The 16,860-nt window shown below is 42.0% G+C and overlaps 1 protein-coding gene across 1 annotated transcript in view; it reads left to right on the forward strand.

Moving 5' to 3' along the window:
* Nucleotides 1-16,860, forward strand: part of LOC138946081 (uncharacterized) — a gene marked incomplete in the record, with an annotated part of 65,726 nt that overhangs the window by 25,040 nt on the left and 23,826 nt on the right. The window contains 2 exon segments of the mRNA XM_070317594.1: nucleotides 3,110-3,159; nucleotides 15,696-16,787. Coding sequence (XP_070173695.1) covers nucleotides 3,110-3,159; nucleotides 15,696-16,787 — 1,142 coding nt within the window.

Here is a 16,860-nt window from a genome sequence, read left to right on the forward strand (position 1 = left end):
ACGATGAGTGGCGAATATTACTAGCTTGACCATGCGGAAGAATGTGCAGCAGTAGGACTCCAACTGAAGATGTTTTCATCATCATACATGTTTCAGGAGCGCCGTTTGAACAGGGACAAAAAAGGGACCGAGGGCGACAAATTAGTCAAAGACCGCCTAGACAAAAAAGCACACAGGAAATGTGTGTGTGTGTGTGTGTGTGTGTGTGTGTGTGTGTGTGTGGTACATGCATAAGCGTCAGGCGTCTTGAATGACACGGTCGGCAGTTAGGGATGTTAAGTTGTAAGACGTGTTAAGCCAAACGCAGTGATGGTGGGTTAATAATTATGCCGAAAGTTAATCCGCCTTGTTAGTGAATGTGTTTCGAAAAGCTTTCAAGCAGTCTTTTAATCGGAATGTCGCGAAGATAAGCGCGCGCGCAGTGTGTGTGTGTGTGTGTGTGTGTGTGTGTGTGTGTGTGTGTGTGTGTGTGTGTGTGTGTGTGTGTGTTTCTGCCTTCCTTACTTGTTGCCCCTTGGTGTTGTCCGTCTGCTTGTTTTATGATCTATATCTGGTGTTGACAGGAGCGTTGACACCATCCTTGTGAGACAAAACTCAGTACAACTACCTTCAGGCAATAACAGTGGGTCATATTTCTTCTACAAACACAAACACAAATACACACTCTAGTTTTGTTTTGTTTTCAGACAAGACGAATGTGTTTGAGTCTGATTATGCAGGCTGTAAAGAATTTAGTTACAATTTGATCCTCAGTCACATCATTGCTATTCCTGGGTTTTGTTTCCAAGCTAATCCGCTATCCCCATCCCAAACATCGGCGTGTATTTTCTGCAGTAGAACAGACACAAACAGAAGGAAACGACACACAAAAATCTATGGAGGGAGGTTACCATGGACAAAGAAAGTTTATGCGTAAGCGCAAATAAAATCCAGATTAGCCCTGTAAGATATTCTTTACATACTTTTTGTATATACAGTCTGTGCTAGGCTAAATGATTGTGTTGCCAATTGTCAGCGTTCGCAAAAACGTCCTGAGCGAAAAAGATCTTTCGCCTGAAACCAATACCTTGGAGGGCAATTAATTTATTTTGATGCGGCTGTTGTTGAGTGTTCTTCATTTAACGCTGGTACTTTTGTACACAAATTGTATTGGTTTCTTTACCTCGGGTACGTGTTTGCATTGGGGATTGTGTGGAAAGCTGCAGCTCCCAAACGGGACCTGCTTAGCTGCACAAAAGTCCAGAATTAAAAGATTGTGCACAATTTAGTGTTCCTAATCCTTTCGTGTCATGTACAAATTGATCATTTACATTCGTTGCTTTTTTCTATTGATGAGATTTTGGATTGTCATTTACGTGAATTCTAATACATGCCGAGAGTTGTTTTTGTGGAGCAAGAAAAGTGTTCTTGTCTAAGTCCTTATCTAATACGAAACGAATTTGGCGGTACTCGCCTTAGGGCACACAATTCAGAATTGCAAGAGTTAATGGGCTCCGAACCCCATCCTGAACTCAGGTCAAAATGATTTCGACTCATTCTCTCCCTGACAGGATGCCTTGAGTTTCCTTGTCTAGCAAGGAAACCGATTATTTTTTTACATATTTAGAGCTTTTTGTAATGTATTATTGATATAAGCAGATTCGCGATCGTCGATAATGATTTTTCATGGTGTTTTGTAATTTTTAAATTACAAAGGAATTGATATGTAAGACAGTTTCAAACGAGCTATTTTTCGCGGCTGTATTTACTGTGCAAACAACTGAATATGGCAAAAGTGTCACGTGATAATCAACCGTTTGGTTTCGGCGCTAACTGGAGCAGACGATTTTTTCTGTAACCAGTTGACAGTGATGAAACCATATATTACGGTCTCCTTCCGGCAGCAGTCCCATAATTTCGACTTATCATCATTGCTTTGTTGTTGTTCTTTGGCCATTTACGTTGAATGACTTGTTACACATCGACATTGATAGTTTTATTCTTCTTCTTCTTCGTCGTTCGCTCGATAGTTTTATTATAAGAACCTTTTCTAATTCCTATTAACTCGATGTTCTTTAACTATATTTATACATAAATGCATATTGTAAAGCAGTATGCATTGTTTGAGGATCTTCTAGTAGCAGTGTTCAAATGTCGAAGCTGCTTTTCTCAGTTTTACCTAAGAGACCGACTGTATATTGTGTTATTGTATTTGTCAGACTTGATTGTACCAAGTCCCTACACATGTTGTAATGCGCTTAGAGCCAATTTTTTTTTTTTTGTAAGGGATAGGCGCAATATAAATACACTTTATTATTATATTATTATTATAAATACACTTTATTATTATTGTTTTGACCTTAGAACGATGTCTTTATCATAACTGTGAAGAACAGAACGGAGATCACTGTCGAAGTCGGCCAATCTGCAATCATTTTCGTCTCGCAAACACTGATCTCAAATTTAGATCAGTGCTCGCGAAAACCATATGGGAGATAACTCTGTATTTTTGTTTTGATAGATTCGCGTAGGACTGTAGCGTCCGGTCAGGGAGAGAATGAGACGAACTCATTTTGACCTGAGTTCAGGATGCTCCGAACCCATCAGTCAATCCACACAGTCAGAAAAAGAAAGGCAAGAAAAACCGACACGGTACATCATTGAAATAACTAAAGCCAGATTCCAAGCTTTCAGAACAACAACAAAAGAAGCAAAACTTTTTTTTTAACTTGTTAAAAAAAGAAGAGAAAGGAGAAGAAAAAATAAGACAGATCGGAAAGTTTAATAGTCAATGATGACGTAGGTAAATTCGCAGCGGAGGGACTGAGTAAAAGGGGGAGACGAACTGAGAGAGGGATATAAGGACAGAAAGATCAACTTGTAAGCAAAGAACAGGGAGAGAGAGAGGAGAGAAAATCTTCTGAGCACAATTAAGGATCACTTTCTACATAGCCGCTATTAGCGTCTGACAATGCAAACACTTTGTGGTGTCTGCTACCGTTGCGGATGTATCTCTGTGTAAGAACGTTTTACCTTTCGTTGATTCTGTCACAAATATATTTGTGGGTAGTTATCTATAAAAAGCGAGCCTGGAATATATAATGAACATTGACGTCACTGTCTGTTTCAGGCGAGACCGGAACCGGAAAGCAGAAGACAGTGCCCAACAACGCCTGACGGGTAAGTTTTTTTCTGTATTTTTTTCTCGTCTTGTTTTGATGTTAAGGAACGCTAAACCGCCCGATGACGCTATTATATGGTTTTCGCGTACTACTTATAGAACACACAGGTTCCTTAACTGTTACCGTAATATTGTAACATTTATATATATTAATGTGGATGGTGTTGTGTCTTTCACATAACCATCTTAAATGAATACAAAGACACTCATACAGACAACCTGGCACAGAATGAAAGTCTTGCGAGCGTGCGTGTGTGCGTGTGTGAAACATAGACGTACACTATGCGCACGCGCTTTTGCGAGATCACTATCGTGGATGTTATATTTGTCGATAAAGAACGGGCAGCAGTTGAAAACTGCAGGAAACTACTTACTCGGTGACACTTTGACAGCCACAAACATACACATTTTTCGAAAAACAGCAGTTGATCAAAGCCAAACAAAGCGAGACAGCTGAGAGGTACAAGGTCTAAAGGCCATTGTAATGTTTCCTGGCCTGAATGCTTACATAACGCACTTAATCGAGCGGTAACTGATTCCTCTTGTCAGCACACTTAGCATATATCGATTCGTGTCGCACTTTCAGACGCGTGGAGACATTATGCCAGTGGAATCACCTTGTTGTTCTTTCCCACGTTTGGGTGAATAGGTTTGCTGCTGGTGTAATTGGTCCTCAAGCCGTGCGGTGTTTCTGCTGTTTGTTCTGCTTCTGCACTTAAAACACACCATCCTTTCCCATGTAAAAGATCCTGTTTACGGAAACAAATCTGTCTATGCTTTTACATGGAATCAAAGCATTCTTTCACGTGGACAAATTGCACACAAAAAATCAACAGCCTGGCAGCTTTTGAATTTTTGGGCGTGTTTTGAAGTTGAAAGAGTCTGCTAATTTCTCGTATCAAACTCTGGACAGATCTGTGATAGTGAATATGATCGAGAAAGAGTGTAGCTTGAATTAGCTCTGACGCTTGCGAGCTTTGTTGGTGGAATTTAGTGGGCTGGTGTGAATCAGCTGCTGTGTCTCTTTTTGTCTTAAACGTAGCTAAGGGTTGTTGTTGTTGTTGTTGTTGTTGTTGTTGTTGTTGTTGTTGTTGTTGTTGTTGTTGTTGTTGTTGTTGTTGTTGTTGTCTCGATAACACCAGGGTATATGCGAGATCGATTCAGCGTCGATCTTACTGACTCTCAGTTTTCTTCTTAGCCTACTAGTTCAAATCTGTTCACCGTATCTAATAAGGTCCTTTTATCTGTTGGTTATAAGTACTGTATATGAACGTTAATTTTGTTTTCATGATCGGCTAATCACAGTAGAATTGGTTTGGGTACTTTCACGTTTATAGAATGCAGGAAAAATAGAGAAACCGGAGGAGAGGAAGAGAGAGACAGAGGGGGAGGGGAGACAGACACAGACAGACAGACAAACAGACAGACAGACAGACAGACAGACAGACAGACTGACATACGAAGACTGATTTCGAAAGAAATATTGTTTACGTCTTCTTTATTTTATTCTTTTTTTCTTTATTTATTTTTTGTCGTTAACACGTCAAGTTCGTCAACAACAGCCTATACAAACAGAATCTTACTGCTTGTCCCCCGTACAAAAGTTCCTGCAAAAGAAGCACGTATTTCAGCGAGACAGATTATGTCTTTGGCACATGCGTTTAGTCGATACTGGTTAACAGCACCAGTCAAAGTACCAGTGGTTCAGACATCCTTTGTTCGACATCGCCTGAATACAAGCCCATTTGAAAAATAAAATAAAAACCGGCCGGGCGTATTGTTTGCAAGTCAGTACCCAAAGCCCGGTGCTGGCCTCTTAATGGACTAAAGGCACCGCACACACATGCTTGTGCGACTGCTCCCCCTCCCCCCCCCCTCTCTCTCTCTCTCTCTCTCTCTCTCTCTCTCTCTCTCTCTCTCTCTCCTTGACTGTAGAGTGGGCGTATTACTGGAAGTAAGAAGGCATTACAAGGGAAAAAGGGGCGGGGATATAGCTCAGTTGGTAGCGCGCTGGATTTGTATTCAGTTGGCCGCTGTCAGCGTGAGTTCGATCCCAGGTTCGGCGGAAATTTATTTCACAGAGTCAACTTTGTGTGCAGACTCTCTTCGGTGTCCGAACCTCCCCCCGTGTACACTACATTGGGTGTGCACGTTAAAGATCCCACGATTGACAAAAGGGTCTTTCCTGGCAAAATTGCTTAGGCACAGTTAATAATTGTCTACCTATACCCGTGTGACTTGGAATAATAGGCCGCGAAAGGTAAATATGCGCCGAAATGGCTGCAATCTACTGGCCGTATAAAATTTCATCTCACACGGCATCACTGCAGAGCGCCTAGAACTGTACCCACGGAATATGCGCGATATAAGACTCATTGATTGATTGATTGAAAAAGGCGAGATATAAAGAAGACAAATGTTTAGAACGTCACTTGCACTTTCTGACAATGACGTACACTTACTTCCTTGTCTGTATTTTTTTTTATGTCTGATGGACAACCAAAACCCTGCGAGTTAACGAGAAAGGCGTAAGCAGCATGTACTGTTAAGACACTGCAGTAGCCTGATGAGCTTGTCCTGTTTTTGCGCCTCATGATCAGCAGCCTAAAATCACAGATAATCGCAGCATTGATTCTTCTTCTTCTTCTTATCGATCCTATACACTTGGAGTCGAGCTCTGGATATGAAGCTGATGGTCTTCTGCGGAGCCTCCACGGGTCTTTGCAGCTTCTTGTGGATGGTCGTCGGCCTGTTCCAAGTCGATCTCTCTCCTCAGGGTCTCGAGATTCCTGCAGTTTTGTAGGATGTGGGCTGCATCTTGTTTTGCCTCTCCACAGGAACACATGGGGGAGGGCACGGCTCGCAGTATTGATTTATAGTGTAGCAGATATAGGGGAAGATCAGTACAGTGCATGCACTTATGAATAGAGATAAGTCAATACATGATAGAAAGGAGAGACAATTCAAATAAAATGGGCAAATCTTCTGAACGTCACTTGTGTTTCCTTGTAAACTTGTGTACACAATGAAGTAGCCTTTCTTCGGGTCGGTGCTCGATGTTCCCCCGTTTCCTTTGATGTCGAATGGACACACACACAAAAGTCTCCGAGTTAATCACAAAGTCGTAAGCACTACGTGATGTAAAGACATTGAAGTAGTGTGATGAAATTCCTTTCTTCCTTTATACGTCTCATCAGCAGCCGTATTCAAACATAACCCTAGTATTCATTCTTGATATGATGGACAAATAAAACAGAGTCTGATGAACTTCCTTCCATACTGTGTACGTATTATCAACGGCCTGGATCACAGGAAGTCGCAGAGAATCGTTATAATCAGCGGATTGGTGCGGTACGAAGGTCGGTGAGATCGTAAGAGATGGTACGTCTTTTCCAGCGAAAAGCGGAAATTCCTGAATAAAGCATCCGACGCGATCGCATTTGTCCAACAACAACAAATTATGTCATTAATTTGTGAACTAGTGCACACGGTTTTGTGGACTAGCTTTCCATCTTTCTGCCAATTTCCGTTTAGGATTTACATGGCACTTTTTTCAATTTCTGTAACATCTTTGTGAGTGTGAGCTCGTATATTTTGTATGAAATCAAGTGAGTCTTCCTTTGTCGGAATTAGTCTTCGGCTGCATTGAATACACGCGGGCTTTGTCGTGGTTGAATCGCCCTGACAAGTTTAAATTTCTTCCTTTAATCTTGGTCACGAAATGCTACGACAAGAGTTCCCAGGTGTGACGGATATTTTGTTACACGCCTGTATTTGTTACTGTCAGTTGAACACACGGTCTGCTTCAATACATTATTTAAGATGCAGTCTCACAAGTCACAATACACCAGCTGCTAGCGCATTCAGGTCATCTGTCGCTTGTGTTCTGTCTTCAACGAAGTCGTCTTTGCTCAGAGGGGTCCACCTACGAAAGAATCCTATTAGGTAATCCTCCAGTTCTGTCACCAATGACGTATGCATTTTAATTTTAGCTGTCTGTGGCTTGTCTTTCACTGATATCGTACAGGAGCAACAAATCATCCGACTCACAAGCAAGTACCTGCATGTCATAACGCTTGTCTGAAACTACGCTGGCGAATGCATTGATTTCTCAGGGGGAGAGAGAGAGAGAGAGAGAGAGAGAGAGAGAAAGAGAGAGAGAGAGAGAGAGAGAGAGAGAGAGAGAGAGAGAGGGCAACAAAGTCTCAAACACTCCATATATTTAAGAGTAGGTGCATCTTGGATCCGAGATGTGTTATTATGTACATTCCTTTTTTTTTTTATCTGTATCAAGATTGCAAATGCGTACGCGATGTGCAAAATGCAATGAGACTGCCCTAGATGACGCAACCCCTTTATCAAAAGAGCATCTTCGACTTCGGAGAATACAATAGCTTTGCGCAGAATTCGCTCTCGATCAATGGTCTAGACTGTGTTGACACAAACAAAAAACAATGAATTTCGCAAGTGTGCAGGTGGAAAAACCGAATCTTGCTTCACGTACAAAAAGATCTCCGCATTTGACATTTTGCTTTTCGTGTTAGGTCGATGCCTTGTGTCTACAAACACCCAAAAAAAACAAAGTAGGTCAACGTCTGAGCCTCGATGTGTTGTTCAGGATAGTTTGAAATGTGTGCGTGTGGGTTGTTTTTTTAACGAAAAAGATCAGGAAGATCAGGAAGGTCAGGAAGGTCCAAGAAGAACGATTGTTTCCCTCTGTCTGCCCCTCTCTCTGGTCTTTGGTTTGATCCTTTCTGGTTCTTATGGTGTTACATTCTCAAGAATCAGCTACTCTCTCTCTCTCGCTCTCACTCTCTTTCTCTCTCTCTTTCTCTCTCTCTCTTTCTCTCTCTCTCTCTCTCTCTCTCTCTCTCTCTCTCCCTCCACATCTCTCTCTCTCCCTCCACATCTCTCTGTCTCTCTCGCCCCCCCCCCCTCTCTCTCGCTCTCCCTCTTTCTCTCTGTGTCTCTGTATCTGTCTGTCTGTCTCTCTCTCTCTCTCTCTCTCTCTCTCTCTCTCTCTCTCGATTGTTTGTTTGCTGGTTTGTTCGTTTAATTTGTTTATTTGTCATGTTGTTTTACTTGTTTATTATTTATTAGACATTTGTATTAGAAATAAGGACCGGTTGTAAGAAAAGGCGTCGCCTTAAACCTCTATCCTTGAAAAATAAAGTCCCATCGTCATCATCATCATCATCTCAACCGTTTTTTTATGTTTCTTTTTTTTTTTTTACCACGGAATAAACTCAGTCTATTGCACCCGGAACTTCGCCGACGGTGTATCACTGAATTCCAATTTAACGGTCCCACTCACTTTACATCCTTTAAAATATCTGCAACTATTGTTGCCGTGATGTTGATAGGGATAAGGGTAGATGAAGAGATTATGCAGTAAACTCCCTGATGTTTTCTGAAGGAGGACATTAGGTTCACAGTACTGTACTACTCAAATTCGCGGGAGTTGGTTGCAAATTCATGAAAATACAATTTTCACAATTTGGACATCATGAAGGGAAAAGTTAGCAATTTTAAGGAAAATGATAGGTTGTACCCTACAGTCCGATAAAACGTTACAAAAAACCCTGAACGAGACTCTTTTTGCCAACATCAAATTGATTGCCCAAGTAGTTTTCTCAAACGATTTGGCAAGAATTGTCATAGATAAATTATCAAGAAGAACAAGAATCTACACTTTACTGGCTATTCGAAATTTAAAAAAAAAGCTTTTCGGACAGTTGCATCAATACAAAACCAAACATACCGCACAGAGACAGATAAAACAAAGCGTAAAAGTTCAACATTATGTATTGCATGGATTCCATCATCGGAAAATAATGGAGACAGAGATTCATGTTTGGATGGTGTTATGCACCAACGACAGAAAAGACGATAAGATAAGATAAAATAAGAAAACTTTTGTTGTCCATTTTCATTTTGCGAAAACATTGACATTCTTTTTTCGGCGAAGTCAAAAGAAGTTACAAACTCATCTCTTATTGTCACCAGAATGTCTCTGAAATGTCAATCAAGGGAAACTACCAGACAAGTTGATTTTGCCGCTGGTTGAAAATGTCCTTGTGAATTTATTTTTAGCCTACTTGTGGTCGGAAACGTTTGCCCTTTAGACGTGAATATAGGCATTTGTGAAAGAATGATTCCTTGTTCACGTCATTCCTCCATTTGTTTTTTCTTTCTTTTTTTTCTTTCTTTCTTCTTTTGCGTCGTTTGTTCGCGAACTGTATGCGTCAGAGGCGAAGGGGGAACCTTACTTAACAAAGGGTTATTGTTATTTTTAGTGTTAGATATTTTTACCAGTAAGGACAAATAAAATTAATTATCATTGTGTGGAGGGAGAACGACAGCTATGACGTACTTCGAGCATGTGTTCGATGTGAATATAGGTTTATAAATGTCCTTTGATAGTATGCATGTTCTCTGTTGATTATTAAGAGACTTCTGTCTTCACAAAGAATCCTCTTCTGGATATGGCATAACCGCGTGTACGATTTAATCTACTGGAAATTTTGGGCAGAGCTGACTAACATACAGTGGGAAGAGATTCTTAGGCTGTTATATATATTTTTTTTATGTCTTTCTTTCTTTCTTTCTTTCCCCCAGAGTAAAAAGTGTGGAAAAAAACCTTGCGGCTGGGGTCATTTGATGGCCACTTTCGTTCTTTCTTTCTGTCTTTTTTCTTTCTTTCTTTCTTTTGTTCTTTTTGTTTCTGTCTGTCTGTCTGTCTGTCTGTCTTTCTTTCGTATTTTTTTTTGTCTATCTGTCTGTTTGTCTGTCTGTCTTTCCTTCTTTCTTTCTTTCTTTCTGTTTGTGATTACAAGTTTTTCTATACTGAATGTCAACAGTGAGGTCCTTGTTTTTGCCACGATCTCTACTTGCTTACCTTTCTTCATCTTCAAATTTCTTTTAAAACGCATCATAACCATTTTCTAGCAGATAAGTCCGAAAGCCCATTGTTACGTTTTTCTTAAAATTCAACTGAACATTCATATTTCGTTACTTTTTTTTCATTGATATTTGTCTTGCCTCAGACGTTTGCATTCGCCAGTTGACACCCGTTTATCAATATCGCGTGTTTGTTCGATGTTTCTGCAAACATCCCTTTGTTTTTAAACGTCTTGGAGTCCACGTTGGTAGTTGTTCGCACGTGCAATTATTTAAACTCTTTTTTGACAGAGGGCTGTTTTGCATTGCTTTTGATATTATTGTCTTGCAAGGTTAAATCACATTATTACGTGAGGTGCGGAGTCCTGAGTTTTCTTCGTCGTGTTCTTTTTAAAAAAATGAAATAAAAAATATAAAGAAAATTTTGTGATTTTAGAGGATGAACGTCTGAGCGAAAGTTGTCAAAATTAAGTTCACAGGGAATATGATAGTTTTGTTATTCTCTAAGGAAATACGCTGTGGTACTTTGTGGAAAATGACATCTTGCATGTGTGTCTGTGTCGGTCTGTGTGTGTGTGTGTGTGTGTGTGTGTGTGTGTGTCTGTCTCTCTGTCTGTCTGTCTCTGTCTGTCTGTCTGTCTGTCTGTGTCTGTCTGTCTGTGTCTGTCTGTGTGTTTGTCTGTGCCAGTGTGTGTCTGTCTACCTGTATCGGTGGGTCTTCTAGAGAGAGAGAGAGAGAGAGAGAGAGAGAGAGAGAGAGAGAGAGAGAGAGAGAGAGGGAGAGAGAGAGGTAGAGAGAGAGAGGGAGGGAGAGAGAATGAGATATTGTTTGCGCTAGTGTTGTGTAATTGTTGACGCTGCTCTCCGATACGTACTTGATGTTTAAAAATTCTGTTTAAACAAAAGTGTCTGATTTGCTCTGAAAACATCGCGCAGAGAAATCGATTTTAAGAACAAACTCTGTTCCGGTGTAAGTGCTTTGCTTGTTGGAGTTGTGGTATTCTTTCAAGGTGCACTTACGACGACTCAGAGAAGCATTGGAGAGAAAAAAAGGAAAAAACAAACAAACAATACGTACGTCATATCAAAAACAAAAATTAAAAAACTCATAAAATAAACATAACAGCAATTTGACGGTTAATGTCAAACGAGAGCTACAAAACCGTTGCTCTTTTAGCAATAACACGCTTTATAGAAATAAACACATTTTAACAGTCGCCGTAGGTGGTGCCAATTTGTGCATTGAAAGATGAATATAAAAGATCACAACGATATTGATTCAAGTGAGCTAGTTAAAGCGGTGTTGTCCTCAGAGTGTGAACAGCAGGCAGAAGTGACGTTTTTAACTCGGAAAATACATGTATTGCACATAGGCTTACGATGTATTTTGAAAAACTTGGATTTAGTAGTTTAGAACGGGGTTTCTTTATAACCAGAGGAAACAAACCGTTTAAATATATGTATATATATAACGCTTGTTCGGTATGGACAACTTTCTTAACGCGGTGTTTCTGCTTTGTCCCGCTTTCCATACAATATGATAAATTTTGAACGCCTTGATACCAACATGAGTATGAAAAGTGACTTATTTAGCGTTATTCTTCTAGTGTGTTTATTTTGGATTTTTTTATTACCATGTAATATTATTTATGTGTTTATTTATTTATTTATTTTTGGCACTAATGCTTTGTTTTTGGTAGTGTTTTGACCAAAACATAGAAGTCCTTCAACAGGAGGGCAATGCCATTTTAAATCTTAAGCGCCAGAATATGCGAGAATCCAGAGAGACACTGTTCATCTTGATAAAATGTCAAGTTGCCCTCTCCCACCCCCCCCCCCCCCCCCACCCCCACCCCCCTCCCCCTACCTTCTCGTCTCTTCCTCTGTTTCTTCCCTCTTTTGTACGTCTTATTGTTGTTCTTCTTCTTCTTACACTCTCTCTCTCTTCATTTTTCGCTGTCCGTCTGTCTCTGTCTCTCTCTCCGTCTCTCTCTCTCTCTCTCTCTCTCTCTGTCTCTCTCTTGTTCTCTGCCTCTCTCTCTCTCTCTCTCTATCTCTCTCAATCTGGTTGTGGTTCTTTCTCCTTTTGGGGACTTTCTTTCATAATTTCTGACTGATAACTGATGCCGCTGTTTCCATCTTTCATCTGCGATGCTCTGTTTATATAGCTCATATGTTTGTATAACCTTCTGGGAAGTCCGAAAATTGTTCTGATTTTCACATCTATTGTCACATTGTAGTCTCTGTAATAATGTTTGTCTAACCGTCATAGTGAAGCTTGCTTTTTTTTTAGGTCCCTTTTTTATTATTGACCGTTTGCATAACTTTTTTTTTGCCATGGAGATAATATTGCTGTTTAGTTTTTACCAGTTTAGATCAAGTCCAAAGTCGATGACATGCAGAAATGTCTGACGAAGATGTCCCGCTCCAGCGGTTTTTAAACTTTATTTTTCAGAAGCGCGAGACGTGCATCTTTTTTTAGTCGTGTTGAAAAGCCATTTATTTTTAATGCATTTTGAATGTTACTGGGCACTGAATTTCACGAATGTACGAATTAGCACAAATGTAAAAGATGCCTCTTGACCAAGTTCCCAGACTATGCAAACGCTACCTTTCTCGGTCTTGGTAACAAAAGACGGCGTGAAGTAACTCCAAACGCGCATACCTATTCATGCTCGTAGATTTAAACCACGAACCAAACCATCCAAATTCCAGAGTAAATTTATAACATCCTTGGAAGTTTGAATGTTAAAATAAACTGTGCACTTACATCCTGAAAACTTACATATAGCCTGAGGTGTGCCACAGAGAGAGAGAGAGAGAGAGAGAGAGAGAGAGAGAGAGAGAGAGGGAGAGAGAGAGAGAGAGAGGGAGAGATAGAAAGCGAGAGAGAGAGAGAGAAAGAATAGAGAGAGATAGAAAGCGAGAGAGAGAGAGAGAGAGAGAGAGAGAAAGCCTGAGAGATAGAAAGCGAGAGAGAGAGAGAGAGAGAAAGAAGAGAGAGAGATAGAAAGCGAGAGAGAGAGAGAGAGAAAGAAGATAGAGAGATAGAAAGCGAGAGAGAGAGAGAGAGAGAGAGAGAGAAAGAGAGAGAGAGATAGAAAGCGAGAGAGAGAGAGAGAGAGAAAGAAGAGAGAGAGATAGAAAACGAGAGAGAGAGAGAGAAAGAAGAGAGAGAGATAGAAAGCGAGAGAAAGAGAGAGAGAGCGAGAGAGAGAGAGAGAGAGAAAGTCTGAGAGAGAGAGACAGAGAGAGAGAGAGAGAATTTTGCTCCATATCTCTCCCAGCAGCCGCTAGACTCGGCAGGTTGGCAATGATCAGAATGAACTAATTACTCAGGGTGCAGGAGTGCTGACACGGAGCTGATTTGATTAAACAGGGACACATCTTGTTATGCAGATTGGGGCGAAAAGGCGTCGAAGCCGAAGGTCACTGGCAAGCTTATTGAAAGCATCAATTTGCAGAGTTTGTTGAATTTTTGTTTTCTCCGATCGGCAAACTCAGCCAATTACAACTCCACGTTGCTAGTTGTTGCCAGGTATGTGCTCAGACTTCTACCATAGGGTATATCTCAGACAAGGGCGGATCTGGGGGGGGGGGTTACACGGGTTACGTAACCCCCCCCCACCCCCCCCCCCCCCCAAAAAAGGTAATTTATTGGCTCAGGATGCACCAGATAGCTCTATTTTGCTTCTTTGGATAAAAAATTGTCCGGGGGGGCATGCCCCCGGACCCCCTAGAGGCTTAGGCGCCTTCGGCGCCGTCAACTTGTATCTTCGCAGTCATTTTGTAACCTCCCCTCCAAAGTGAATTGATCCGCCCTTGCTCAGAGACCGACGGTTGTTAGCTAGTTCCTTTTAGGGGAATTAAGTTTGCCCACAGCAGGATTGGCCATATATTGCTGGTTGGTTGTAACCAGTGGTCCAGTAACTGTGTTGAATTAGATATAGCTGTCTTGCCACTCTATCTTGGCTTCTTCGGTGATTTAAATGTTTCAGCTTTAGAGCATTACGTGTCTTCAAGGATCGCACCGAAAGATTTGTTATGGCCTTTCAATGTCACCTTTGCCGAGAGAGATTAAAAACTGCCTACTTGACTGTAATGACCACATTATGCACATTTTCAAGAAGAGAAGAAAAATCATTTCAAAGAAGTCATACGACTTTATGGGAGCTGCAATTACTGCTGATGTCAGTGTTGATATTTGTTTTCTTTTTCGAGCAAGACATCTTTTTGACGGAGCACAAATCAAATGTGTTGTTGTTTTGTTGTTGTTTTGTTGTTGTTTTGTTGTTGGGGGTGGAGAGGGGGGGGGGGGCTTTTGGCGTACCTTAAAATTACTTTGCCCATTTTTGTTAATCTAGTAAGACCATTTCAACTTATTTCATTATTGCCCACCAATCCATCCAATTACAAATCCACAAATCAAGCTATTCAGCAACGCTCCCACCCGTCCGTCTGTCAGTCCAGACAGTCATCTGGCCACACGTACTCTCATCAACGAGTGTCTGTGTCTCCTGTTCTTTTTCGGTCTTTCTGTTTGACTCTGTGTTCTTCCTGTCTGTTTGCCTGTGTGTCTCTGTTTCTCTTTTTATATTTAGTCAAGTTTTGACTAAATATTTTAACATCGAGGGGGAATCGAAACGAGGGTCGTGGTGTATGTGCGTGTGTCTGTGTGTGTGTGCGTGTGTGCGTGTGTGTGTGTAGAGCGATTGAGAGTAAACTACTGGACCGATCTTTATGAAATTTGACATGAGAGTTCCTGGGTATGATATCCCCGGATTTGTTTCCGATTTTTTCGATAAATGTCTTTGATGACGTCATATCCGGCTTTTTGTAAAAGTTGAGGCGGCACTGTCACACCCTCATTTTTCAATCAAATTGATTGAAATTTTGGCCCAGCAATCTTCGACGAAGGCCGGACTTCGGTATTGCATTTCAGCTTGGTGGCTTAAAAATTAATTAATGACTTTGGTCATTAAAAATCTGAAAATTGTAATTAAAATTATTTTTTTATAAAACGATCCAAAATTACGTTCATCTTATTCTTCATCATTTTCTGATTCCAAAAACATATAAATATGTTATATTCAGATTAAAAACAAGGTCTGAAAATTAAAAATATAAAAATCATTATCAAAATCAAATTTCCAAAATCGATTTAAAAACAATTTTATATTATTTCTTGTCGGTTTCTGATTCAAAAAACATATAGATATGATATGTTTGGATTAAAAACACGCTCAGAAAGTTCAAACGAAGAGAGGTACAGAAAAGCGTGCTATGCAGCACAGCAAAACCACTACCGCGCTGAACAGGCTCGTCAGTTTCACTCCGTTTTGCACAAGCGGCGGACTACGGTCATTGTGAAAAAATGCAGTGCGTTCAGTTTCATTCTGTGAGTTCCACAGCTTGACTAAATGTAGTAATTTCGCCTTACGCGACTTGTTTTCTCTTTCTCTCTCTCCCTCTGCAAAAACCGCTTACCTTTATTGCCATGCTTAGGTGGCGCGGTACTAGATGGGGGGGGGGGGGAGGGGGCTTTACATCTCCACAGGTGTCTTACCTATTAGGAACATGTATGTGATGATATGCCCAGGTGGCGTGATATGACGCGCAACCCTTTATGATGCAGGTGACGCCCATTGGAGCAAGCTGCTGCAGGTCAACAACTCTGATGACGACATGAGGCTGGTGCGTCGCCTGTCCAGCAAGCGCATCAAGAAGGAGAACGAAAAGGAGAAGGAAAAGGAGAAAGAAGCCAAACAGAGATCCAGAGAACCCTCCCGGGAACGGAATGGGGGAGGAGGAGAGGGATGTGGAGGTGACGGTGATGTTGTAGGTGGTGGTGTCGGGTGTTTCGGTGACGGCGGTTTCATCAACGGGTCTGGCGTGGAAGGCACGTGCAGCGGCGTGGACGTCATCAACCCTAGACCGCGTCACGGCATTCTAGCAACAGTGACGTCACGGATACGTCAGTGGTTGGGCTCTCGCAGAAAATACGAAATCTCCCCGAGAGAGTCTTACTTGAACGCTTCGGTCTCTCCGGACAGCCCCATCATCCAGCAACAGGACAAGCCAGTCAAAGCGGAACCAGTGGTCAAGGAAACTTTGCGCAATGTGGACGCTGCTCTAAACCGCTGCGGGGCTGGCCGACTCAGTCCCTGTCTCCCTCAGCGGCAACCTAACGGATACGCTGCGGCAGCGGCTGCGGAGACGGGAAAGATCCCTTTGCAAAGGTCGCCAGTGTCGCTGCGGAATCAGGACAGAATTCGCTCCCCTACCACGCCCTCGAAGACTGGGTCAGTGCTGAGCATGTTAACACAGGCCATCGCCTCCTCCGCCTCCTCTCTCTCCAACGCCTCCAAACTACCCTCCGCCTGCACAGGGGGAAGCGGCGGGGGCGGGGTCAAAAACAGGACTCGAGTGGACATCAAAATCCATGTGGTGGATGTTTCGGGACACTGCCCTTCCCCGCTCAGCCCCTCCGCTTGCCGCCTTCTGGCGTCATCGCGACGTCATCTCTTACGTCAGTCGCGCAGCAAGCTGAAAGAGCGGGCAGTGCTGGTGACGTCACTGGTGCCCGAGGTGGTCTACCTGACCCACCAGCCCCTGACCACGACCATCAGCTGTCCCCCTCAGGCGGAGTACGCGGCCGGTTTTGCTGGTGCCGACTGTCAGCGTCGCTGTCACTCCTGGCCCCTCCCGCGACGGAAAGCTATTCCAGGTCTGTGGCTCGTTGTGTTTGTGTATTGAATGTTTTTAACATTGTCTTTCTTTGTTTTCAGCTCATTTTTTAC

Source organism: Littorina saxatilis, linkage group LG1 (genome assembly GCF_037325665.1).
Source record: "Littorina saxatilis isolate snail1 linkage group LG1, US_GU_Lsax_2.0, whole genome shotgun sequence".
NCBI lineage: Eukaryota > Metazoa > Mollusca > Gastropoda > Littorinimorpha > Littorinidae > Littorina > Littorina saxatilis.